Source organism: Grampus griseus, assembly GCF_964374135.1.
Source record: "Grampus griseus genome assembly, chromosome: 3".
NCBI lineage: Eukaryota > Metazoa > Chordata > Mammalia > Artiodactyla > Delphinidae > Grampus > Grampus griseus.
In genome coordinates this window covers 144,386,905-144,412,191 of record NC_139019.1, presented here as the reverse complement: position 1 = coordinate 144,412,191, position 25,287 = coordinate 144,386,905, and the positions used below count along the sequence as shown (strand labels likewise).

General features: G+C 46.8%; 1 protein-coding gene across 1 annotated transcript in view; it reads left to right on the top strand.

Moving 5' to 3' along the window:
• Positions 1-1,097: 1,097 nt before the first annotated feature.
• SLIT3 (slit guidance ligand 3) overlaps positions 1,098-25,287 on the top strand; it is a 598,723-nt gene continuing 574,533 nt past the window's right edge. Inside the window, exon 1 of the mRNA XM_082650871.1 lies at positions 1,098-1,309. Within this exon, the coding sequence (XP_082506997.1) occupies positions 1,113-1,309 (197 nt within the window). The 5' untranslated portion in view covers positions 1,098-1,112. The remainder of the gene's footprint in view (positions 1,310-25,287) is intronic.

Here is a 25,287-nt window from a genome sequence, read left to right as displayed (position 1 = left end):
ATCCAGGGGTCCAAGGCCCTGCCATCCCTACTTTTACAGCACAGCAGGCATTGGGGTTGGGCAAAGAAGGACAGACCTACGGGTAGGGTTTACCAGCAGCGACCTGAACCACTCAGATGACCACTTTCTGTGACATTTGTGACCGCGGAGTGCAGTAATGTCAATAGAGTAGGTCCTTCGGGAAGAAGTGGATCTTGGCCAAGATGAGGTAGGATCTTTGTAGATGAGGTAGCTTGATGGGCTTCGATGGGCTGTGAAGTGAAACATGGGTGAATGAGAGGGCCGCGGCTTGGGGTCCCTCGTGGCTGTGACCAGGCAAGTCACTTCACTTCTCCGAACTTTGAGTTTTTATCTATAAGGTCGGGGTACTCAAATGCCCCCTTGCGGGACGGTGTTGGGACAGAAGGAAAGAATATTGAGTAGCATGCGCAGCTCAGGGACACCAGACTGATCAGTCCTTGGCTCCTCAGAGTGAGTAAGCCTCAATTCTGGGGCCCTGCTGGCCGAGCTCCCTCCTCCGTTGCCTCCTCCCTTCGAGCTCTCGGTTGCTCCAGCAAAGTTCCCAACTTAGTCGACATGACGCGCGGCGCAGCCAATGGGAGGCGGAGCTGGCGTTTTTGGGGGGCGGGAGGGGTGGGCCCCACGTCTCCGGTGTCTGCCCGGCTCAGTGAATGGAGAGAGCGAGCGCCGGCCAGCTCACCCGGTCGCCCCGTGCCTCAGCCGCCGCCACCGCCGCCGCGCTCCCGAGCCCAGCCCCAAGCCGAACCTCCCGGGGCGCCCGTGCCTCACTGCGCTCGCCCCAGGTCCCCAACCCGGCCCGCGCCCCGGGCCGCGGGCCAGCGGGGCCAGGGGGCGCTCGGCACCTGGGCACTCCGAGCGATGCGCAGCGGGGCAGCGCCGGCCCCGCCGATGGAGCTGCTGCTGCCGCCGCCGCCGCCCGGCGCGCCCCGCTCCGCCCGCGCCCCGTGCGCCTGAGCGCCGAGCTCGCTCCTCCTCCGCGCCAACTCAGCCGCTCGCTCCCCAGGCCGCCCGTGCTCCCAGCGCACCTCCGTGGGCTCCACGCGTCTTGCCCCGCCGAGGCAACCTCCTCCGGGCGCGGGCCCCTGCACACTATGGCCCCCGGGCGGACGGAGGAAGGCGCCGCGGTGCGCGCCCGCCTGGTGCTGGCCTTCGCGCTGGCGAGTGTTCTGAGCGGCCCCCCCGCTGCCGCCTGCCCCACCAAGTGTACCTGCTCAGCCGCCAGCGTGGACTGCCACGGGCTGGGCCTCCGGGCGGTTCCCCGGGGCATCCCCCGCAACGCCGAGCGCCTGTGAGTACCCCCGCCCCGCCCTGCCTCACCCGGGCCACCCACCTGGGTCCCACAGAGGGCCCCCCCCCCCGGCGCCAGATCCTTCCTTCTCCTTGGCCGCGCTAGTTGCATTCTCTGCCTTCACCCTCTTCTGCATCGGGTCCTTCACTCTCTGAGTTGGGGGTCTGTGGCTTTGGGCAGGTCTGGGGAGAGAGGTCTCGAGGACCCCAGTGATGAGCAAAGAGCAGTGTCTCTCCAGGGGTGAGAGTGCCAGACGCAGGGCCAGCTGACAGCTTCCAAGGAGAATGCTGGCAGGAGGCGAGGAGAGATGACACTGCAGACAGGGAGGTCGTAGGGTGAGGGTAAGGGGTCCGCGCTCATTAAAGAGGGGGCGAAGGAGAAAGCTGAAGGGTGATGGGGCGTCAGGGCACGGAGACAGGAGAGAGAGCCTGAGAAACTGTGACCGGCTTGGAGATCAGAATGGGCCAGCCGCTCTCTGGCTGCCCTTGCGAGGAAAGTTGAGAGTGTGTCTGAAGGTCTAACTTCTGAGGAACCGAACCAATTCAGAGTGGGTGCTTGCAAAACCCTCCCTGCCTGGAGCGCGGCCTCGGAGATGCCAAGTTGCAGCCCCGGTGAATTTTTTATGGCTCGGTTATAAATGCCTCCCCAAACGGGCCGGAGAATGGAAATGCTGACAGCCCTTTAAATGAGACCCAGCGCTATAATCTTACAAACCGCACTCAGCCTCGGATCCTGGGCTTGGCAGCAAGAGGAGAGGCGCTTGGAGAGTGGGGTGGATTGACCCTCGTTTTAACCCCAATTGTGCAACCAAATATTTACTTTTCATATGTCAACGTTTTGGAAACGTTTACCATTTTGATCCTCGGACCAATTTCAAAACTTGGACTCTGGGGTGGGCTCTTCCTAGCCTGCAGTTGGGGAGTGGGGAAGGAGGGAGAAATGGTAGAGGGGGTTGGAACTGGACTGGGAACACAGCCCAGAAGTGGGTGAGGGTTTGCTCTAGCTGGTAGATTTCTGCATGCCTTGCTCTCCCGCTGCCCCCTTCTGCACATGTCTTAGAGTAGGTGCATGGGTTTTCAAGATTCTGCCTTCTTGACTTTCGTCTGGAGGAGAGTGGGCCAGAGACTAAGATGTATTGTCCTAGAGTGTGTTATTCCTGTTAATCACCTCCTGTCACTCCTCTTCTCTTCCGCTTACTTTTTATGTGTCCCTGAGCGGAGACTCAGTAGAACTGCCTTTTTCCTGGAGCTTTCCTTTGGCTCAAGACATTTTTTTCAAGTGCAGTGATTATTCTGTGGGGTTGAACCAAACAGTCCTTGAGGGTTAGAGCTGAACCTTCATGAATATGTGTAGAAAACGAGGCTCGGAGATGTGAAATGACTTGCCTAAGGTCACACAGCAAGGGGATGGCAATAAAAGGGCAGAATCCAGGTTTCTACAGCTTAACTCAGACATCATAGTCTACCATGCCAGCGAAAATCTTGTTTTAGTGGTATTTTGGGAAACCTGTAACTTATAAGCTAAATTCCTCTCCCTCCTCAACACCAGGGCCAGCCACATGAGTTAGTGAAATAATAACTGTAGCTAATGTTTAATGAATGCTTTCTGTGCCTCAGTTTGTTTACATGTGTTATCTTACTGAATCTCTACAATGATCATTAGTTACAAAGGTAATGCTTATTATTCCACTTTACAGTTAAGCCTTTTTGTCATTTGTTCAAGGTCATGTAGTAGCTAGTTAAGTGTCTGAACTCGAGCACGTCTGGCTCCTAAGTCCATACCCCCTACCACGCTGCTGGACATCCTTGGAACAAGGTTCAGCTTGGGCCAAGATCTATAAGTAGACGGTCCTGGGAGGGTTCTCTGTGGGCTGGGGTCTTAAAATAGGCAGCAGTTGCTGCTGCTTCAGATACACCCTGCAAACATTTGACTTGCCTTGACATTAGCTCTCCTTTTGGGGTCTTGAGTCTACTTCTCTTTGATATTCAGAATCGTGTTGCATGTTTGAGACACCAAGGAGAGTGGGCCCCTCTCCTTCTAGCATGTAGGAGGTCTTCAAAAGCTGCAGGCACAGCATTGCAGCCAGCATGCCACCGTGCTACCTCTCCCAGGAGACCCAGGCAGCTGGGGGCTGCCCATCTGCTCTATAATTGAAGAGACCGGGTAGAGTCCTGGGCGTTCCCATGGGCCCCCTGCTGCCATGGCCACCGGCAGGCATTGGCGAAGTAGGAGGTGCTTTGGAATATCTGAGTCTCCTCTGCCTTTGTTCTGGTCACTGATGTCTTTTTGGTTGGGGTGCGTTGGGGTGATGCGGCTGGCTTCTCATTCTAGTCTCTTCCCTCCCCAGGAGAGGGGGCAGCCTGTACAAGCAGGCTGGGTCAGAGTTACTGCAGGGATTATGTGCGGCCTCCCAAGAGTCCCAATACTCCTTCATCACCCCACACCCTGTCTCAGTCAACTCACCTGTAACATTACAATTTTGCAAACTCTTGTGGGACGGTGGCATTTCTGAGCTATGCTAAGGATTTCTTTAGTGAGGAATTTTTCATTCATTCCTCCCTTCATTCATTCAACAAACATGACTTGAGCGTCCACTGCATTCCAGTAACTGTGTATAAAATCATGGCATATACAGAAGAAAACCAGCAATCCAACTTAAAGAATGTAAGCAAACGACGGAAGAAGGAACTTTCCTTCAGTGAGCCCTTAAACTTCTCAGGGCTCATTTTTTTCATGTGGCTAAGTTTTGTCAGCGCTGCCGTCAGATGCTCGGGACCTTCCTAAGATCCATTTTCTGATCTCAGATGTTTATGTTGTGTTTTATAACAAAGAGGAAACATTTTCTCCCTTCTCTGTTCCTGCTGTTCTGTCTCCCGAAGAGGCTTTTATGAAGAGGTGTGTGTGTGTGGGGAGGGAGGGTTTGTTGCTCTGGTAGTGTTGACTTGTGAGGCCTTGTCCACCCATGGCACGCCATTAAAGCAAACGTCCATGAGGATAATGGGATAATGTGGTCACCATTTGGACTTTGCTTCAGGCCTGGAATGGGGCCTGTTAAATTGTTCATAATTAAGCTGGTATCAGAGCTAGGGGTCTGTGTTCTAGCATATTCTCCATAATGTCAGCACATCACACAGAGAAACTCTCTGTTGTTTATAAACTACCGACATTTTTTTTTTCCCCCTCAATGGGGAGGTGACACCCACAAGAAAGCTAAATAAACGCAGAGGAGAATTCAGTGTAATTTATTATCCGTGGAGCAAAGAGAGAGGACAAGGGGAGAGGAAGTGAATGGTGGTGCCTGAAACAAAACATTTACCATGGAGCACAGAGTAAACAGATGTTGCGTTTACCCTTCGGAGTACAAAAGGAGCCCACAGATGTAATTCTTCTCCAACCACAATCTCGGCCTGGAAAAAGAGGAGACAGATGAAAATGAACTGTCACGCAGGGCCCCTTTGCCTCATCCTGCCTAAAGACAGGCAGAGGCCTACTTCTCACCCGCAGCGAGGTGGTGGCCTGAACAGTGGAGCGGGGCAAGAGTGGACATCTTTGGTTTTTCACTTGGCTCTGGAACATGCTGGAGACTGCTGTATTTAAATAAACATTTCCTGTTTGCGAAGGAATACGGGCTAAAGGCTGAAACGTGAGAATGTGGTAACTTAATTTTCTCCATCACTCCAGATGACGGCAAGCTTCGCCGGTGGTTGGGTCCAATAAAAACCAACACCGTGTCATAGGCTTTCCCTTACTTGACCACAGAGGTCCTGAGGTCAAGTGGGAGACTTTCCAAGATGCTCAACAGCCAAGCCCTGCATCCTGGTACTGCCAGCCCTCGGGGCTAGCTCAGCGGACCATGAGAGGATCATGGGGCCTCTCTTGACCAACCATGGGGACGTGGCCTTTCCGGGAAGCAGTGTTCTCCCGCCGAGCCTACTGGCCTGGACGTGAGCAGCTGAACATATCCGCCTCCAGTGTGCTGTGCAACACTGAACAGATTGCTCTACCTCTCTGGGCCTCATTTTCCTAAAAGTAGAATGCTAGTATAGTCTGTGGTTTTTTGGTGTATAGTCTGTAGTTCACTGGTGAACTGTCAGGGGCCTCTTCCCCATAGCATAGAACAGCGCCTGGCACATAGTACGTTTTCAACAAGTATGTGTTGAATAAATGAATGATGAATCTCAAAAGTACGAGTCTTTAGTTCTTACAAGTGAAAGCTGGGCAGTTATAGATCTGCATTTTTTATGTATGGCTAAGGGCCACTTATTAGTAACCTATTATATGAGTTATTAAGGGTTTCTAAAATTTGTCTTTCATGAACTAAAATGACTGCCTTACTAGAGTTACCAAGGACTCATAATGAGCGATCCACTCTGGAGTCTGGTTGCCAGACGTTGCTTAGCAACCTTGCAAAACTCCTACTGTGCACATGCCCGTGAAAAGAGCTGGAAATCCTGAACACCTAAACCATGCGACTTTCTAATCAGGAGCTCATCAGCATTATCCTGCACTCTCTGTGGTCTTTGATTGCTGCTCTGCTTGTATTAATCGAAGTATTTGTAGGTTCACTATTAAGTTTTGCTTTTGCCATGAGCTGAGCCATGTTTATTTGGGCATTTTTGCCACTTTGATTGTTATTTTGTTTCTCCCCAGTTCTGTTTGTTGTCGCTGAGTGCTTTCTCCCCTGGAAAGTGAGAACAGTGGGTCCGAGAGCGGTGGGATCTTTTGCACTGAGTGGGACGTGCAAGAAGGTTGCAGAGCCCCATGCCTTCTGGTTCAGGCCTGGGCTCTGGAGATAAGACAGCTCTGGTTTAAATTCTGGCTTTGTTACATCTTTGCTGTTGCACCTGGGGCGGGTCACTCCGCTCCTCTGGGCTGCTGTCTGTTGAATCCCTTTGTACCATATTTCCATGCCTATAATAGGGGGATGGTAATCCCTCTGGCCCTGCGGACATGCTGTGAATGTGGCCCGAGGCAGTCCACGTGATGCACTCAGCACAAGGCCCAGTACGTTGCTTTTCCACCTACCCTTCCTTACTTGTAAAGGGTGAAGAGTAGATGGTCCTCTGGGGGGCGATTACATGAAATAAGGCACAGGAAGTGCTCAACACAGTACCTGGCACGTAGGCCTCCACGAACTCTTAATGATAGTGACCACAGCTGTTACTTCCATTTCTTCACCTCGGGCCCCATCCAGCTGGAAGTTTGGAGATGGCCACTTGAAGTGTGCCTGTCGAGGCAAGTTCCTCGCCTGCACGTAGGCTCTGCCCAGTCTCCCTGTGCCTGGTTCCCTCCCTCTCCTCCCCGGCTAAGCCCAGGTTGGCCTCTGTTCCATAAAACGGGGATTACGGTTGAAGTGGTTTATATCTTTTCCATGGGCATGCTGCTTTGTGGTATATTTAAATAAGGAATGCATTTTATTTATTTATTTTGGGGGGTCAGATTTTCATGGGGAATTTTTGGCCCTGACTTTTTTTTTTTTCAATGCTCATTCCTTCCGTCTTTCCCTAAATACCTCCTTTTACTGACTTCCCGTGTCTGCCTCTGTTACTGCTTTTACTTGAAACAGCTGTATTTACTAGCATGCTCCACCCTCATTATGTAAGGTGGTCTTAACCCTTTTTAGAGCTGCTGGAAAAACAAAACAACAAAGACAAAAAAAGAACAAGGTATGGTTTTTCCTGAGAGGTTTTCTGAACCACCACTCATTCTGGATACAGTAGATCAGAGGGTGCCCGGCTGTGGTTTCTGGTGTTGCGTTTTCAAGGCTCTCCATTGTTCGTGATTCTCCAGCCTTAAATTTAAACCCATCTTACTCAGGTGGGAAGAGCTCATAATAAGAATCCTCTGCTTGGAGACCTAGATTGGTATCTTGCTAGTGCTGGTCTGCCAAAGGCTATGCTCTCCTTCCCACTCTCTGTGGTCTCCGTGGGTCTGTTGCTAGCACCACGTTTGATATAGCCGTTCCCTGGGAAACATTGTCACGAGTGTGTGTGATTAAAAATCCTCAATTTACCATTTAACTAGCTGGGTGACCTCAGTTTCCTCATTTATAAAATGGGAATAATCATAATACCCCTTCATAGGATGCTGTGAGTATTGAATATATAGACTACCTGAATCACAGTGCATCCTCCATAAATATTCCTATCATTTTGATTACCATAATTCTTGCTGAATGTAGTCTTCCTTCCATAGCATGCTCAACATAAAACCTGATTTGGAAAAATATGGATTTTCAAGATTGAAGGGGGTCCTCTTGTCCAAGTTCCAACCACGTACAGGTTGATCTTCCACCAGCACGACTTTGGAGAAAGTGGTCATTCTCCTTGGTTTGATTACATTTAGTGGTGAGGCACTCAGTTCTTTCTAGGGCAATTTATTCTATTTTTAAAAGCAGTTCTAAGAAGAAATTTTTCTTTGTTTGGGGGTTGAACTTATCTCCCATTACTTGTTATTACATAGAGCAAGCAGAATCCTTTTCCCAAATGATAGGATTTCAAACGTCTTACTGCTCTTGCATTTCTCACCACCCACTTACCCAAGTCTTCCCTTTTCTCCATAAACTTTTATAATCACCTCAACTATTCTGTGCGTGTTAGACTTTGAGACAGGCACTCTCCCCATTCCTAGTTATGTTCCTCTAAATAGATTCCAATTCTCTTTGCCTTTTATTAGTTGGGATGAGACCTTGCACTCTCTTGTTATCTTACCTTCTATCAGTGCATGCTAAAGGGACCTCTTCGCTTTGGACAGCCACCGCCCCTGCGTTGGCTCATTTTGACCCAGCTGTTCACTGCATCCCCAGTGTCTCCCCAACCCTCCCTGCCGTTGATCCTATTTTCCCCCCATCCCAGATTTGTGCACTTGACCCTTTGGCGTCTAAGTGCAACACTTTGCATTTATCCTAATTAAATTTTGGCAAATAGTTTCATTTCATCAGCTTTTCAGGAACATTTTTATTTTGATTTTCCGTTCTAGCATAATAAGCACTCCTCTCCTCATTTCCTCTGCAGTTTTAGTGAGCTTGCCCTACAGATCTTTATCCAGGTTGTCAGTGTAATCAACAAGAGTTCTCTCTGCTTTTTTCCAAGTCTTTCTGTGGTCTGGGGTGTGGATTGCAAAAAATACATTGTCCTGTTCTTTCCTGCTGGGGTGGATAAAAATGTTGAGGTCTTATTAGCCTGTAGCATCTTCTTTCCCTGGGGTTCTGTTCGTATTTTCTCTGGAATGATTTCCTATTAATGTTTAATTCCCCTGTTTGTTGCATTTTCTCGAAACTCTTGGTTTCTGGTAGCCTTTTCCTTCATGACGTTTGCTTCATCCTTGTTCTGTCAGGCTGGTGCCAGAAGCCCCATCAGCATGGGATGTGGGGGGTGTGTGTGTGTGTGTGTGTGTGTTGATGTGTATATGTGTGTTATTCTCTCCTGTAAAATATTTGAGCCTGAGAAATTGGGCCCTTCTTTCAGCAGCATGGCTCAGCTGAGAAGCCTGAGTTTCTCAAAGTGATTTCCTTTACCATCCGGGGCGCCCACTGGCACAGGGCTCATTTGCTTGAGTAGTGCTTGGAATGAATGTGATGGAGGATGAAGCAGAGAGGGCTGAGGCACTCCCGACATCTTTGTAAATAATAACAACAACAGTCACCACCACCATGACAGCTCCCATTTATGGAGCCCTTCTTTGCGCCTGGCGCTTTTCTCACCCTTTATATGCATGGCCTCAATCTTCGGACGATCATGTGAGACAGGAACTCATTGTGTCCCCATTTTACAGATAAGAAAACAAAGTCAGAGAGGTGAAGTAACTTCCTCAGGTGGGAGAAGTGGAGCCAGAGTTTATCCAGGCAGGCTGGTCTCTGCGCTCCAACCACTGGTCATGTCATTCCTCCTCCAGGTTGTCAGCCGCCCTTACCTGTCTTCTAAACCCAATTCTCAAAGAACAACCAGAAGAAAAAGAAAACAACAATGATATCCAGTCGAACCAGGGAGAACCTGTTTGATGTAAGGCATCCTGAGAGGGGTGCCAAGGCTATGTTCTGGACACCTGGCAAAGGAGCCATCCTGTCCAGCTTGGGGAAGTAGGTGACATTCGAATTGGAGCTTGAGGGTGAATAACGTTCCCATGGGTAGAAGTGGGAACGTGGTTTAGATTCGCAGAAGTTCACGGTTGCATGGAACCTAAGAGGGCCTGAGCCCCATTTAAAATGACAGGAGCTGCGCTTAAGGCAGTTTTATCTAACAGGGGAGTTTAGGGCTGAATCCAGTCTTAGGAAGAATATCACCATAGTTATGTGGCTAATTATTATGAATTTTTATTTTGGATTTGAGGGGATAAACTCTCCAGGAACAGTTCTGATGAGGCTTCTTGACCGATATATTCCCCCACGAGTATCTGCCTAGCTTTTGCCAGGGATCGCCTTCCTTTTCAGTTAGTTGTACTACTTGCCTTCTTTCCGCCATGATCTCTGGACTCCTGCCACCCTGAGGTCGGGTCCTGCTGGTGCAGGATGCGTATGAGATGCATCCTGGCTGGACTAAATGTGACCTCACTTTTCACGGTCTTATCACTACTTGTGTGGGCTCATACTTCTCTTCTCTTGTCCGAAATGCCAGTCTGAGTTCCTGACCCCTGATTCACTCTGCACTTTGGCAGCAGTGTGCGTTGTCATTCCTGAAAGTCTGCCAGCACATTTAACCACCCAGCTTGACTCCCTCTTGAGTTTTTCAGCCTCCCTGGTTACTGTCTGCTATCTAGCATACCCACTCTTTGCTCCCCTGCCCTCAATTAGTGTATACCCTGGCTCGGGTCTGTCTGCATAGTGTGTCCATGGTCCTCTTCTAATCTGAGGCTTATGGGCTTGACCATGGACTTGTGCATCTTGTGTATCTCTCCTGGAGCCTGAGCGGCTCCTGGCCCCTGCCTTGACCCTTCCAGATTGGCTTCTTGCCCGATCCTGCCCTCTGTGTAGCTCTCCATTGCCTAGTACTGAATTTGGACTTTGACCATCTAAGCTTCAATTCCTGAGATTGGATTTTCGTAGGATCTTCATTGGAGACTGGAGACTCCCAATCCACGGCTGTGTCCGGAAAACAGCTTCAGAGTTCATCTTCATGGCCATCTGAAGCCTTTTATGATGCCCAGGGTGGTGTGTAGAGGTCCTCTGGGGCTGGACTCTGTGAATGATGAATTACATACAACATGCTCTTAAACTCCCTGCAGCCCAAGCAGAGAATAGAGCAGATTCTTCTGTGATTGAAAAGCTCAGCAATGATGATTTCATTGGAGAGCTGTCCTGCTCAGAAATGTGTTACAAAAGTTTCTGGACCATCTAGCACTTTCCTGATATTCTTTTTCTCCTCTGCATCTCTGCCAAGCTCTAGAACATAGGTAGAAAGTGTTTTATACGTTGGGTTTCGAAGGGGTCTGAATGGGAAACCAGTGGAGAGTATGGTGTGATATAACCTTTAATGAGGAAAAAGACCTAGGTGGAATCCTGGGTTCCATCCATTTTCTTTAACTGCAGAAATTTATAGGAGTATCTTTCTGAGTCTTAATCATCTCATCTGTAACCTTTAGAATGGTGGGAATAACACTTCTCTCACAGATCTGATGCAAGGTTTAACTGAGATCAGATGTCTGCAAATGTCTCCTAAATCTAGTGCCGTGGGAATACCTTACTGATTCCACCCACAATATCTAAATCCTGCATCTGAAAGATGATCAGGGTTCATCTTAGAATCTTATATTTACAGGTGAGGAAACTCAGCAGACTCAAAGGCCTTGCTCAGGGTCACCCATGTTTTTGAACTTTCATTGAGGTTTTCCTTTTCATTTATCAAGATGCATCTTTTACAAATGCACACATAGCCTCACACTAATGTCGGCAATCCAAGTGGGTGGAGTTGAGAGGACTTTTTGCCTTAGTAATTAATAAGTGGCAGTTTCCAAGAATGTAGAACCAGGGGCTTCCCTGGTGGCGCAGTGGTTAAGAATCTGCCTGCCAGTGCAGGGGACACGGGTTCGAGCCCTGGTCCGGGAAGATCCCACGTGCCGCGGAGCAACTAAGCCCGCGAGCCACAACTACTGAGCCCGCGTGCCACACTACTGAAGCCCGCACGCCTAGAGCCCATGCTCCGCAACAAGAGAAGCCACCGCAGTGAGAAGCCCACACACCACAACGAAGAGTAGCCCCCGCTAGCTGCAACTAGAGAAAGCCCGCATGCAGCGACGAAGACCCAACGCAGCCAAAAGTAAAATACATTTATTAAAAAAAGAAAAAAAGAAAGTAGAACCAAATGAGGGGCTCTGTGAAGGATGCAGTCATTTAAAGGAGCTATTTGTTGAGTGCCTTCAATGATGACTAAGGCAAGTGAAACGTCCTCATCACTGGAACAGCTCAAAATGATGTGGAAATCAATCTGGGCTATCCTTTCCCACCAAGTGACTGACAAGGCGAAGGCCACCACGCTAGGTTCAGAGAGGACATTTATGGGGTGTTGCGGGAGATGAAGGATGGGACACCAAGCCCTCAGGAACCACTGATGAAAGCAAGCCCTACTCATCCCTTTTAGTGGGTATAAATATGTAGAAAACCTCACACATCATAAAAAAAAATAGTACAAGTAGAATAAAAAAAAAACTCATGGGGAAAATATTAATCTGAGAACAATTGTATCCGAGAAAGAATTTCAGTATGCCTCCGCAGCTGGCTGGCAAACAGCACAAGTTCTGCATTTTATTAGAGTCCTAACTCTGCGTAGAACACTGACCTTATTTGAGAAGCATTTCATAAACACTGACGCACAGCGCAGCAGTATTTGAGGCCATGAAGAGATACAGGGCCTCCTTTGGGAGGCCAGCTGCCCCTCCTGGGCCAGTCCAGCTGTAACCAGACCACTGGCCATTGTTTCCCTGTGGTGCTCACTCACTCATTCTTCTCTCTTAGGTTTAACAAAGCAGGTAGGAGATTTCCCAGGGGAAAATGAGGTGGGGGGGCTTTGGACGGAAATTGGCTGTTTGGGCAGGTTTGCCTAGGCGTGGGGAAGGTGATAGGGAAGACCTATCACTTTGAGGGGAGGGGTCTGAGAACTTTCATTTGGCCCAGTTTCTTTTTGGAGATCTCGTCTTGTGCCTGGAGATGTGTGCTGTGCATGGGTGTAGGAGGGTGGCTCCTGGGTGGCCTTCACCTGATCCTCCGGAAGGGAGGACCTGGGGCTTGCGGTAGCCCTAAGAAATGCATGCACTACATCTCCTCCTGCTAGAAGTTGGCACTTTTCTTTCCATCTGCTGCCAGCTTACAAGTCCTGAATTTCTGCCATGGAACTCGGTTCTGTCCCTCCCTCTCTCATTTCCTCCCCTAGCCAAGAGGGTTTCAGGCTTTTGAAGTATCTCTGGAGATCATCTGGTCTACCCACTCCCCACTGCTCTCAACCCACCTGGACAGAGACATGTCTTAGAGCTGTGATTGGTGGGGACCTCAGCTTTGTGGCGTGAGCTGCCCTCATGAGAAGTTTGTCCTGCTTTCATTTCATCCTTGATCACAGCATTTGGGCCTCGATAACAATCACTCAGAGCTGAAGGAGGCCTCTGCCAATCAGGGAAACTAGGGAGATGGAAGAGAGACCAAATCTAGTACAAACAATGAGGAATAATGTGGAACCAGAGGAAAGGCACCAAATGGGTGACTTGGGATTTCAGAGCCTATCCTGAGGGCTCCAGGCACCAAGGTAGCTTGGTTACGGTCTAGAAAGGGAAAATCCCTGATCAAAAAGACAGCTGGGAAACAGGACTAGAGCAGAAATCCAAAATGGGAAGGCCAGTCGCTTCATGAGAGTTTTTAACAACTCTAGTGCCGCCCCCCCCTTCTAATTACTTCATACCACAAGATGGTAACCAATCTGCTCTGTTTACTCTGTTTAGGCGTACCTTTTAATACTTTCTGAAACATTTCCCATAAGCTTCTTCCTGCCATGTGCCCTCTTCGTGTGTTCTAGAAATTTTGCAAAGACCTAAATCTCCTCTGGGTTCTTTCCCGACTGGAGCTGCATGCTGATTCGAGCCATATTCAGCCAGGAAGCTCTCTTTCCGTCTTTAAAACAAGAAACATCTCCTTCTGAGAAGACTGCACTACAGTTTTCTTTGTGTTGCTAACGAACAAAGAGGCCCCATTGCAAAACAGCATTTCATGAGCAGAGTGGGGCTGAGGGCACCTTTTGCCAAATGTGACTGTGTGTAGTTGTGTGGGCGTGTGGCGGGGAAAACAGCTTTGTCAAGAGGAGGGCCGAGGGAGGCAGCTCTGGGGAATTTTTAGCAACTGCAGCATGGTGTAGTAGAAAGAATGTTTGCCTGGGAATTTGGAGACCTGGCTGTACCTCTGACATACCGTGTGACCTTGGACAAGTCACTTGATCTCTCTGGGCCTCAGTTTCCTCGTCTTATAAGGGGATGAAGGGAGTAGACTGGACGATCTCCAAGGATCATGTTAGCCCTATGCATCTTTACTTCTAGGGGCTGGGATTTGGGCTTTAGACTGGAGCCAATATCCAACCAACCCAAGGGACTTTCTGGAGGCAGTAGAGAGGCCAGGACAGCTGCTTCAGGGAGTGGCTGGTCCTTGATTAAGGCTCAAATAATTAGCTCAGTTCCACAGTAAGCCTTCTGAAATTAAGAAAGAAAAAGATGTTTAGTTTCAAAAATAGCATGTTTCTTAAGACTGATTGGATTTGGGCTTTGTAGACTTTCTGCAAAGACAGAATTTCCCTTCCTCTATAGCAGAGCAGTTTACAGTATTGATGCTGGAATTAGTGTGATCTGGGCTTGAATGCCATCACTAGTTAAAGCAATCCTGGGCATGTTCTTTAACAATCACCTGCTTCCTTGGGCTGCTGGAGGATCAAATGAGGTGATACATGTCAAGCTTAGAGGACAGTGCCTGGCATTAAATATCCACTCAAAAAGTCATTATTCTGATTACCTATTACTGATTAACAAACCACCCCAGAACTTAGTGTTGTAGGGCAATGGCCATTTTATTATGCTCCATGATGCTTTGGGTCAGGGTTTAAGACACGGTTCAGTAGGGTGGCTTGTGTCTGCTCCGTGATGTATGAGGCATCATCTAGAGAATGGGAATGACTGGGGGAGACTTGAATGGGTGACTCCTAGAATCATCTGTAGGCTGTTCACTCATATGTCTGGCACCCAGGTGGTTTGACTCGAAGGCTGGGCTCCATTGGGGGTGTTGACCAGAGTGCCCACATGTGACGTCTCTATGTGGCTTGAGCTTCCTTGAAGCATGGCAGCCTTAGAGTGACCTAACATCTTACATGGAGGCTCAGAGCTCTAAGAATGGTTGTGTCAGTATACAACGCAGAAGTCGCCTGGCTTTTTATGAACTGGTCTTAGAAGGAACATAGTATTCCTTCTGCTGTATTCTATTGCTCTAAGCAACACAAGCTAGTCCAGGTTAACGTGTAGGAACCACTTCTCCAAGGAAGAAGTCCTAAAGAATTTGTGGCCATGTTTAAAAAACTCTACAGCCGTGTAATTATCATCGTTATTTTTTATACTGTGTAACTAATCTCCTAACTAGATCAAAAGCTTCTTGAGGGCAGGAGCTATGTTTCTCTATGGGCTTTGTACAATGCTTGTGAAAATCAAACTAAGTCAACACATTTAAAAAAATCAAATTGAATTAGATAGGCAGGAGGTTTGCTGGAAAGTCCCTGAGCTTTAAAGCCAGAGAGATTTGGATTTAAAAAAATCTGTATTCACAATGTGCCCTTTGGCAAGTTACTTGTCTTTCTAGACTCCGTTTCCTCATCTAAAAAAAAAACAGAGACAGTAATACCTATTTCAAGGATTGTTGTAAGAATTAGCAAAATGCCCAACACATAGTTGATGCTCATGAACATTGTGAGGCATCCTGGAGCCGCGGCAAGCACACAGATGCTCAAGCTGACAGATCTGGTTTCAGATCCCATCGCTTACTGTCATGTGTCAACAGACCAGTCCTTTCATTGTTTGGAGTCCTAGGAGCCTCGTCTATAAAATGGGTGTAGTATAATAGTAAGTACCTTTTAGGGTTATTGTGAGGTTAAGTAATGTGTCATCTAAAACTACTATAGCTCAGTCCCTGATTCTTAGTAGGGACTTAATACATAGTACCTGTATACTGAGTAACCACAGTTAACAATTATAGTTCTCTTGTTTGTATATTGATTCATCCATGAATTTATGCATTGAACAATTAAATATTTAATTGTAATTATATATTTAATTACACAGTAGCCTCATTTTTCAAGTCCCTGCATACTAGGGTCTGTAGATACCTAGATCTGGGAAGAAAGCCTCACAGGATAGAGAACTGGCCCTTTGTTAAGGAGCCAGCTTGGGAGAGTGCTCTGTTTGAACACATCTGCAATTGAACTGTAATGGCCCCTGTTCGCTTTTGACCCCAGAGCGCCCTCGGCCTCCTTGATTTCTTTTTTCCTTTGGGACTATCCTCTTCCTTACTACTGTGTAACTACAGGCAAACATGCTAACTCTTACCTGTGTCTGTTTTTGTTTTTGCTTTTTTTCAAAAGTGTTGTTTTCCTGGGTCAAAGTTGGCAAAGCTCTACCAGCCTTGTCTGTGTGGTGCCAGGCCAGGACACCAGGTCTCATTTTTCCAGGTAGTTTCTGGGACCTGAGCTCTGTTAAGAACTTCTCCTTTTCTTCCCTAAGATCTCCTAAAATCCTTTAAAAAAAAAAGTCTAGATAATCCGATAAAATAAATTGACCGTGTTCTTAGAAAAATGCACAAACTCACAATATTTTGCAAATGATTTTGAGGCCATTCATGGCCACTTTTCCGATGGCAACTTTCTTCTGAATGACCCTATCTGTTTCATTGATTTTGATTACAGAGGCTTCCGGGTTTTTGCTGAGTTCTACTTGAAGTTCATAGTGTACCTGTGAGACTGTCTTATGTCTTCTTGCTTACTTGCATAAGTCCCTCCATTCCCTCCATCATGGTAGACGTGTTGTGTTGTGGCTGCCCAGGATTCAGTCTTGCTTCCTAGAGGAATATTGTCTTTTGCACTCACAGGATACAGTCTGGTGGATTTGTAATCAGGGACCTTGCCTTCTCCTAGTCAAGGGATGAGCTCATGACCCAAGTCAGGTCTGTCTGGTGCTTCCTCCCTGGAACCGGAATCTGAACCAGAGGGACAAAGAGACTGGACATGATGGCTTGCCAGATCATCTAAGCACTTGTGCAGGGACGAGACGTGCCTGCTTTCCTTTTTCCCAGACCTGCTTTTAAGATTCCCATTGAATCCAGAAGACCCTGATCGCCTTCTAGTGAATTCCCGTTTGCTCAAGTTCACAAACTTACAACCAAATAACTCTAACTGAGAAAGCCACAGATAGCAAACTTCTGGGAGAAAGTGGCATAATGAGAAAGATTATGCCTGGCATTTGGAGAAAGGCAGACCCCAGTCTGAATCACAGTTTTACCATTCACCAGCTGGGTGCCCTTAGGCAGGTTCACTTTGCTCTTAGGATGTCAGCATCATTGTAAGATAATGATAATGAGTCCTGAAATCCTGATTCTCAAACTTGGTTGCATGTTGGAATCACCTGGGGAGATTTAAAAATTACTGATGCTTGGGTCCCATCCCCAGTGATTCTGATTTAATGATTTTGAGGTGCTTCCCAGATGTTGTGATTTTGTAAAGCTCCCAGGTATTTCTGATGTGCAGCAGTGTGTGAGAAAACTGATCTAAAGAAAAGTTCCCAATTATAGAGACTATTAAATAAGTTATATAAAACACTTAGCATTATGTAGGAATTGATAAAAGTCACTCTCCTTTCCCTTCCCCTCCTAAGGTGAACTAGAATTGCTTGCTTTTGCTTCTAGCAGTTTTCTTTGTTTGGAGCAGTCATAGCAATGCATGACAACCACGGTGTAATAAAACCCAGATTATTTTTACCATTTGAGGTGAAGGCCGATGGTAAATGTAGCTGGAATTATAGAATATACAAAAATCTGATTACTTTTACATTCATAAAATAGCTAGGGCGAGTTCAACAATGCTTTGTGAGAGCATTCTATGGAATAACTGCTTTAATGGGTAGACAGAATTGATTTATAATTACTATGACAACAGCAAAATGGAGTGATGTCTTCCCGAGGGACCTGGACCAGGACCCAAGAGGATTCTCTCCCAGGTCTGCCCTGCAACCTGCTGAGTGACCTTGCCTCAAGCAGCTTCTCTCTCAAGTTCTCTGTTTCCCCAGATCCTACTTTCCAATTGGTGCAGCTTCAGCAGTATCTTTTAAGGAAATATGTTGACGTGACAGTTGTTAAGACAATGATGAAAAAGTTCTATAGGAAGCAGAGTGAAAGCAGGGCTTTCGGACTCTTAGAGGAGATCATTATCTGTATATCTGCTTGTTCTCCCAACTGCCGTCCCTCTTTCCCTGTACCCTGTAGCCTTTCCTGTATCTTGCCATGCAGGAACCTGTCCACACTTCTGTCTTAATAAAGTCTTCTCTACAAAGGAGATGCAAAGGGAAACTTCCGTCTACGCAGGGTTTTTCTACCTCAGTACTATTGACATTTTCAGCGGGATGTTTTATTGTCGTTGTGGGCTGTCCTACTCATTTTACAATATTTAGCAGCATCCCTGACCCCTACTCACTAGATTCCAGTAGCACCCTTCCCTAGTCTGACAACCAAAAAAACGTCTCCAGACATCGCCAGATGTCCCCTGGGGGACAGAATCACCTCTGGTTGAGAACCACTGTCCTATCTAATCTCAACGAAGTGCGTTTCAATTAATACAGCAGCATCAATATGTATGCACAATGGTTAACCTCTGTAGTACCCTCAGGGATTTTCTCAGACGTCCATGAGCCTTATGTCCATTGTCACAGATGCGGGTTCTGAGTTACAGAGACGTTAACTGCAATAATAATAATAATAACCACGGCTACCATTTATCGAGTGTTTATTATGTATTATGTGCATAGCTAAGTGCTTGATACATTATTACATTGTCTCAATTAATACTTACATGGAGATAATTTGCAAACCAGTGGCCAGGGGGCCAAAACTACCCTCCAAAGTGTTGTGCTTGGCTCACATGGTATTGACTCACATATTGGTATTTTTCTGTTTTTTGCTTTTTTTAGTGTCAGTTTCTTGCCAACATTTTAAGATTCGTGAATTCATATAAAAATCCGTTTCTGGCTTCTTTTTTAAAAAAATTGGAAATTTTGGCAACAGGGGTTCAGCTTGGCTCTGTGGCAGTGGTTGACTAGTGTTTAGATGAGGCATGTCTCCATTGCACCGCAGTCCCCACCACTCCCTGTTGTGACTCCAACCCTGAGACTGTGTGTCAGCTGCCATTTGGCATCGTGTTATTTTTCTTTGGCTCAGCCCAACTTCCCTCATTGATATCAGCTTCCAGGCTCCTCTAGGCTGTCGCATTTGTGGCTCTTTCCTTACACTACACCACACTGTGTGGCATATATTACCGTTCTCATTTTAAAGGTGGGAAAACTGAGGCTCAACCAAAGGAAAGCTCTTGCCCAAATTCATACAACAAATAAGCGGAAAAGCTGAGAGCGGAATCTAAGCCTTCCTATCTCGCCAGCATTGCCCTGCCTGGAATCACAAAGTAGCCGCCGGTAGAATCTCCCTGCATCCTGGGATGCTCCAGCCGGATCTTCTGCATCTTGGGGTTTCCTTGGAGAACCAAATCGCAGTGTCCTTTTGATCACCAGGAAACCCACATGTCACTGGGACGGGAAGAGTGTCCTCTGAGTGTAGCTCTCAAGCTGCGTTTTTCCTGCGTCTGTGCCACTCTTTGGTCTGTGTCCAAAAGCGGCTCACACACTCCCACGTAGCTGTGGGACCAGCTGGTGTGTGTGCTTCTGCCTGAGACGAGGCTGCTTGCCTGTGGGGAGGATGTGATTGCTTTAGGAAATTAAGTGGGAGTGATTAATTAGGAAATGTACTGAGGACTCTGGAAAGAAATAGCAGAAAAGGAAAAAAAATTGGAACCCTAAATACAGAAAGCTTCTAGCCACGTGGCTAAGGAGACTGCATTCAGTGGAACTGAAAACATTTGATCGTGGTTTGTTTGTTTGTTTGTCTTTGCTGCCGTTGCTTTGATACACAAGGATGCTGGGAAGAACCATAACATCAGCTGACCCAACCTCTCCTTTCACCAAATGGCAAATGAAGGCTCAGAGAGACTACCAGGAGAAGCCGACAGCTTAGAAAGAACAGCAGGGCTTGGGACTCAGAAAGACCTGCGTTTGAATTGCTGATGCGTTCTTGCAGGATGTGTAAACCCGCACAAGTCTCTGTGAAATCAAGGTAGCATTGACTATTGCCAAGGGCTGTAGCAAGGCACCGGTGAACAAAAGCAGGCACGATGACTGCTAATCAGTACTGTGTGCCAGGCACCGTTCTCGCGCGTGGCCTGTGTTCTCTTACTTTTTTACAAGAGTCCTGTGGAGTTGGTACTATTATTAGCTCATGCTGTAGATGAAGAACAAAGACACTGAGAGGTTACATTATTTATTTGATGTCCCAAAGCTAGTAAGTGGCAGAGCCAAGTTTCCGGTGTAGTCCGAGTCAGGAATCCACGTTCTCAACCATTAAGCACTCTGCCTCTTATGCATATGATGTGATGTATAGATACCATTATATAACCAGTAAATAATATAGGACATTTATGTGTGATATAACGTATATAATAAATTAATTAAATTATGTGCTAAAGTAATTACTGTATAAATAATTAATACATAAAATGCATTCTGTTAGGTTGAACCCTATGGAATTGTCATTTTTGTTGGTAGGAAAGGTTGAAAGTAGTCGTCTCACAGAGTTCATCCTAATATGTGCCAAACCAGTCACAGAAATTTCTCCTTCTCTCACCTTCCTCAGCAGGTTCCTAACTCTGAACCTCAGTCTCCTCCTCCACAAAATGGGGCTAACCTCCCTCACAAGTGGTGCTGCTATACCGTGTCAGTCAGACAGTGTGTGTGGAAAGCATCTAGCATAGTGCTCAATAAGTAAGATCCATGGTTATTACCTGATTACAGCCGTGGCTCCCCGCACACCTGTAGGGTCCTGCTCTTTAGTACTCCTCCCACCCCCAGTGGCTTGGCTTTCAGCTTGAGGGTCTTCATATGCAATAAAACTTTCAGGTTATAGGTGAAGTATTGGGCCCAGGAGCTGTATTTTTATTCCACAGGACTTTGATATTTTCAGCATGCTTCAGTCAAATACAAAGCTTCCCGTCAGGCCAGGCCGAACGCTGTTGCCTTCCACGCACATAAGAATTAAGGGGCTGCCAGCATGAAATACCACCCTGCCCGGCCTCATAGCTCATTCCTTCCGTGTTGGCTCTCAGGTCCTCATGGGACAGCCCCCCTTGCTGTTCTTCCTGAATTTTCGGCTTGTCAGTCAACCTTCTCTTTGGAAACTCTACCCAACTCCAGTCCAATACAGTGAAAGTTCCTTCTGACCTCCTAAGGTTCTAGGTGTTTGCAGGGGAGCTGTGGTGATGGCCCTGCTCTCTCCCGAAACCCCTTGCCAAAATGAGCTTGGAGGGACTGGTGGCCCAAGCAGAGAAGAAACAAGGCTGAATTCCTCATCTTTAATCCTGGCAGTGCCTCTGGATGGGTATCAGCAGTCCTTCCAGTCAGTCTGGAAAATCATTAGGAGACTAAGTCTGTCCTCATCCTGGAGGGAGCCCCTTCTGTTTCCCCAGGGGTCTTGGGGATCAGAGGAAGTACCTGAGGGGATGGGGGTGTTTGGGTCTGTACACTGGTACTGGAGCTTCATAGTAATAATAAAAGCTGACTTTGATTGAGACCTCACGTTGCGTCACAGGCACTGTGCAAAGTGTTTCTTATTGTTTCATTTAATCCTTACAAGAATAGGATTAGATCTGAATTGAGGCACAGAGGATAGTTTGCCATGTTGACACATGTGCCAGTGGTAGAGCCCTAATTCAGGCCAGTCTGACCCATAGCTTTGATTTCTTAACCACCCCGCTCTATAGCTTAGAGTCTTCTTACTTTTGAGTTTCCACCAAGTGGGCTCCCCTGATTCTAAAGCAGCAGGTTTTACTGATTCCTAGACGTGGAAAACAATTGCAGAAAGATGGTGCCGATGGTCCCTGCATTAAAGCTCTGAGATACTTATGGTCTCAATTGCTGCCTGGGTCTCCTTTGTGGAGCTGGACTTCCTTGTGCCAGTTTCAAATTCCATCAAAGGAAGAGTTGTACAGGTTCAAGGGAGTAACACAGTACTATTACCAGGAGAGCCCATTCATTCATTCACTCATTCATTCAACAAAGCTGTGCTGAGTGCACCCATGTGCACCTGTGCTGTTCCGGTGAACAAACCATTTCTTATCTCGCCAGTTTTCTCTTGCAAAAAACGACCTACTATGATGGTTATAATCAAAACAATAAAACAAAAACCAAGAACTCAGAAATTAAGTATTGGCAAGGATGTGGAGAAATGAGAATGCAATGTAAAGTGGTGCACCCTCTGTGTAAAGCAGCATGGCGAGTCCTCAAAAAGTTAAGCACAGAGCTGCCGTATGATCTAGCAATCCCACTTACTTTGGAGGAAGTTTACACTCAAAAAGAAGTGAAAGCAGGGACTCAAACAGGTACTTGTATGTCAGTATTGCAGCATTATTCACAATAGCCAAAAGGTGGAAATACCCCAAGTGTCCATCAACAGATGAGATATGTACGTACAATGGAATGTTATTCAGCCTTAAAAAGGAATGGAGTTCTGATACATGCTACGACCAGGATGAGCCTTGAAAACATTGTGTTAAGCAAAATAAGTCAGACACGAAAGGACAAATATCATGTGATTCCACTTATGTGAAATGTCCGGAATAGGCAAATTTATAGAGACAGAAAGTAGATTAGAGGTTAGTAGAAGCTAGTGGGAGTGGAGAATAGGGAGTTAGTGCTTAATGGGTACAGAGTGTCTGTTTGGGTGGACGAAAAAGATTGGAAATAATGGTGATGATGGTTGTGCAACGTTGTAAATGTACTTAATGCCACTGAACTGTGTACTTAACAGTGGTTAAAATGGTAAATTTTATATATATTTTACTGCAATTTAATGAACATAATCTCATCACAAGAGAAAGAAAAAGTCTGCTTTGTAAAGGAGTAACATCTTGTAGAAATCCCTTTCTTATTCCCCTCAGCACCCGGGGCATTATGCCTCGCATAGGGCCTGGCATATAGTAGATGCATATTTCTTTTTTTGCTGAACCAAACTGGGAACAGACTAATTCCATTTGTAGTCGGAAATGGCAGTGAGGCTGTTGAGTGTAAATTTTACTGCCATGGCAACTGTGGAACACCAAGATGATACATATGAAAATTCAGTGGTATTTTTGGCGGGTGGGGTCAGCTGAAGGTAACATGGCCCGTTGCAGGTAAATGTAAGGTTTGAGGGAGCGTGAATTGTTAGTAATTGTTATAAAAATTCAGAATCCCAACCAGGCTGTGTCCTCTTTGTTCTGGTTGAGAGCATCCAGGCAGCTCTTTGGACCAAAGGGGATAAGAGGATGAAGTTGGTATTGGACTCCAGGAATCTTTGCTAGAAGCTCTCAAGGGACGACAGGAGGCCAACCATACTTCTCTCCATTCGTTCATGGCACAGTTTGAATCCTCAGGAAGAGCCTTTGTGGGTCTAAGGATCCCCTTGACTGTTGGCGGAGTCACAGCTGGTATCTGGGGGAAGAAGAAAGAAGGCCATAATTTGACATTTAAGGAAATAAACCTGGGAGGAGATAAAAGGGATTCGTCTTCCTGTGTTGTTTCATAGGCTGGAATGCTGCTTTTAGAAGGAAATGGTTTCTAAAAGCTGATGTGAATTGTGTGTTGTGGTCAGTTGTTCTCCCTTGTGTTCAGGCTTAGGTAACCATTTTTGGATTGGGAAGGAAAGTCTTTGCCTCCCCTCCCCTCTAACACCCCTCCCCCCCACCAACACACACAGGTACACAGACATACAGTATACAATCGTTATTAGCCAACAGGGAGCAGTCTTAGAATCCAAGAGCCTGATGTCCTGCAGGGTCCACCATATCCTGTCCTCAGCCTACCTACTTCCCTCTTCCAGACTCAGAGTTCTGAACCCTATCCCCTTCTGATGTGTTGTGTGACACAGTGGCACCATGAAAGAGCCTAGCCCTCTGGCACTGCCACTGGGCGAATCCCATTTGGCAAGGTCTTTAGGCAGCCTCTGGGGGAAATCTGGGGATGATTTCGTGGTAATACAAAGTCCATGGGGTTTGGAATTAGGGCTAAATTGAATCCAGGCTTTGATACTTGATGGTCGTATAACTTTGATAAGTCACTAAACTTCAGTTTCCTCATCTGCAAAATGGGCACAGTGATACTTACGACCCAGGGCTCATGTGTACAGCACCTGTACACGAGAAGCACCTGCACACCACCTGCAAGTAGGCAGCTGCCCACTCCTTGGCAGTTGTTGCTCTTATGAGGAGACCTACAGCCATGTTGTGTCATTTGGATCTTGCACTAGAGCGTACAGCTGCCGCTCTGCTTGACAAATCCCAGGCAGCCATAGTGTAGCAGAGGTCACGACAGCACCCAGCTGTGTGCCATGATACAAAGAGCTAACGTTTAGAGGTCACTCGCTGTATTTAAAGCACCAAGCTGCTTTATATGCTTTATCATGTTCCATTCTCACCCCAACTCTGTAATGTTGGTACTATTATTATACCCATTTTTAGAAGAGAAAACTGAGGTTTACTGAGGTTAAATGACTCACCCAAGACCACTCAACCGGTAAGTACTTGAACCCAGACATCTGACTCCAGAGCCCAAGTGCATAAGCAACACACAAGCTGCTGGGACACAAAAGCCTTCCTTGGGGTCACTTTGGAGGGTGAGCCAGGGAGATGCTGGTCTCAAGGTCTGCCATGTGTTCTGACCACTCAGTCTCAGAAGCCCTTGTCCTATCTTGAACATCTCCCCATTTGCCCATTGGATGGAGTCCCCGTTCTTTGTTGCTTTTCCAAGCTTGCCAAACTCAGTCCCCATCAATCATGCATTAATTAGTTCATTCTTTCATTTATTCCGTCAGCATTCCTTTTGCTGACCAGCTCCTTTGTATCATGACTGCTAGTGCTGGAGATCCTTTACTGAGTACTTACTAGGCCCCAGGCACCGTCCTGGTGACTTTCACACATTGTCCAATGTCATCTTCATACAACTCTATATGGTAGACCTTGTTACCACTTGCTGCCTATTAGTGCTTCACAGTTGATGAAACAAAGGCCCTAAGGAGGTTAAAGCGGTTGCTTAAGGATTATGTCAGAGCCAGGATTCAAATCCTTCAAGGCCCTCATCAACTCTAGACCCAAAAAGATGTCTTTCCTTTTCCTACTCCTATAGCATTAATTAGTCTTCCAGTTGAACAGGCATCAGAATCACCTGGAGGGCTTGTTAAAACACAGATTGACGGGCCTCGTCCCCAGAGCTTCTGATTCAGTAGGTTGGGATGAAGCCCAAGAATGTGCCTTTCTAACAAGTCCCCAGGTAATGCCGATGCCCCTAGCTGGGGGACCCCACTTTGGGAACCACTGCTCTAGTCCAGATTCTTTCAGGACAGGGATCCTGTCTTTGTTTTTCCTCTAGCATTACACAGTGCCTGGCACAGAGTTGCTGCTTGGTATGTATTTGTTATTTTGAATTGTTCAATCGCACTTTCATTTTTCCTTTTATACCATGTTGTGTTTTTATTTCTAAATGTGCAAATTCTTAGGCTTTGCCATTTAGGATTTAAACGCCCAGGGATCAGGAATTTCACCTTATACTTTTTAGCACCTTTCGCAGAACCTTGCACACACCGGGTGTTTGGTAAATAAATGTTGGCTGGTTGGTTGGTAATTCAGAGACCAACCTCA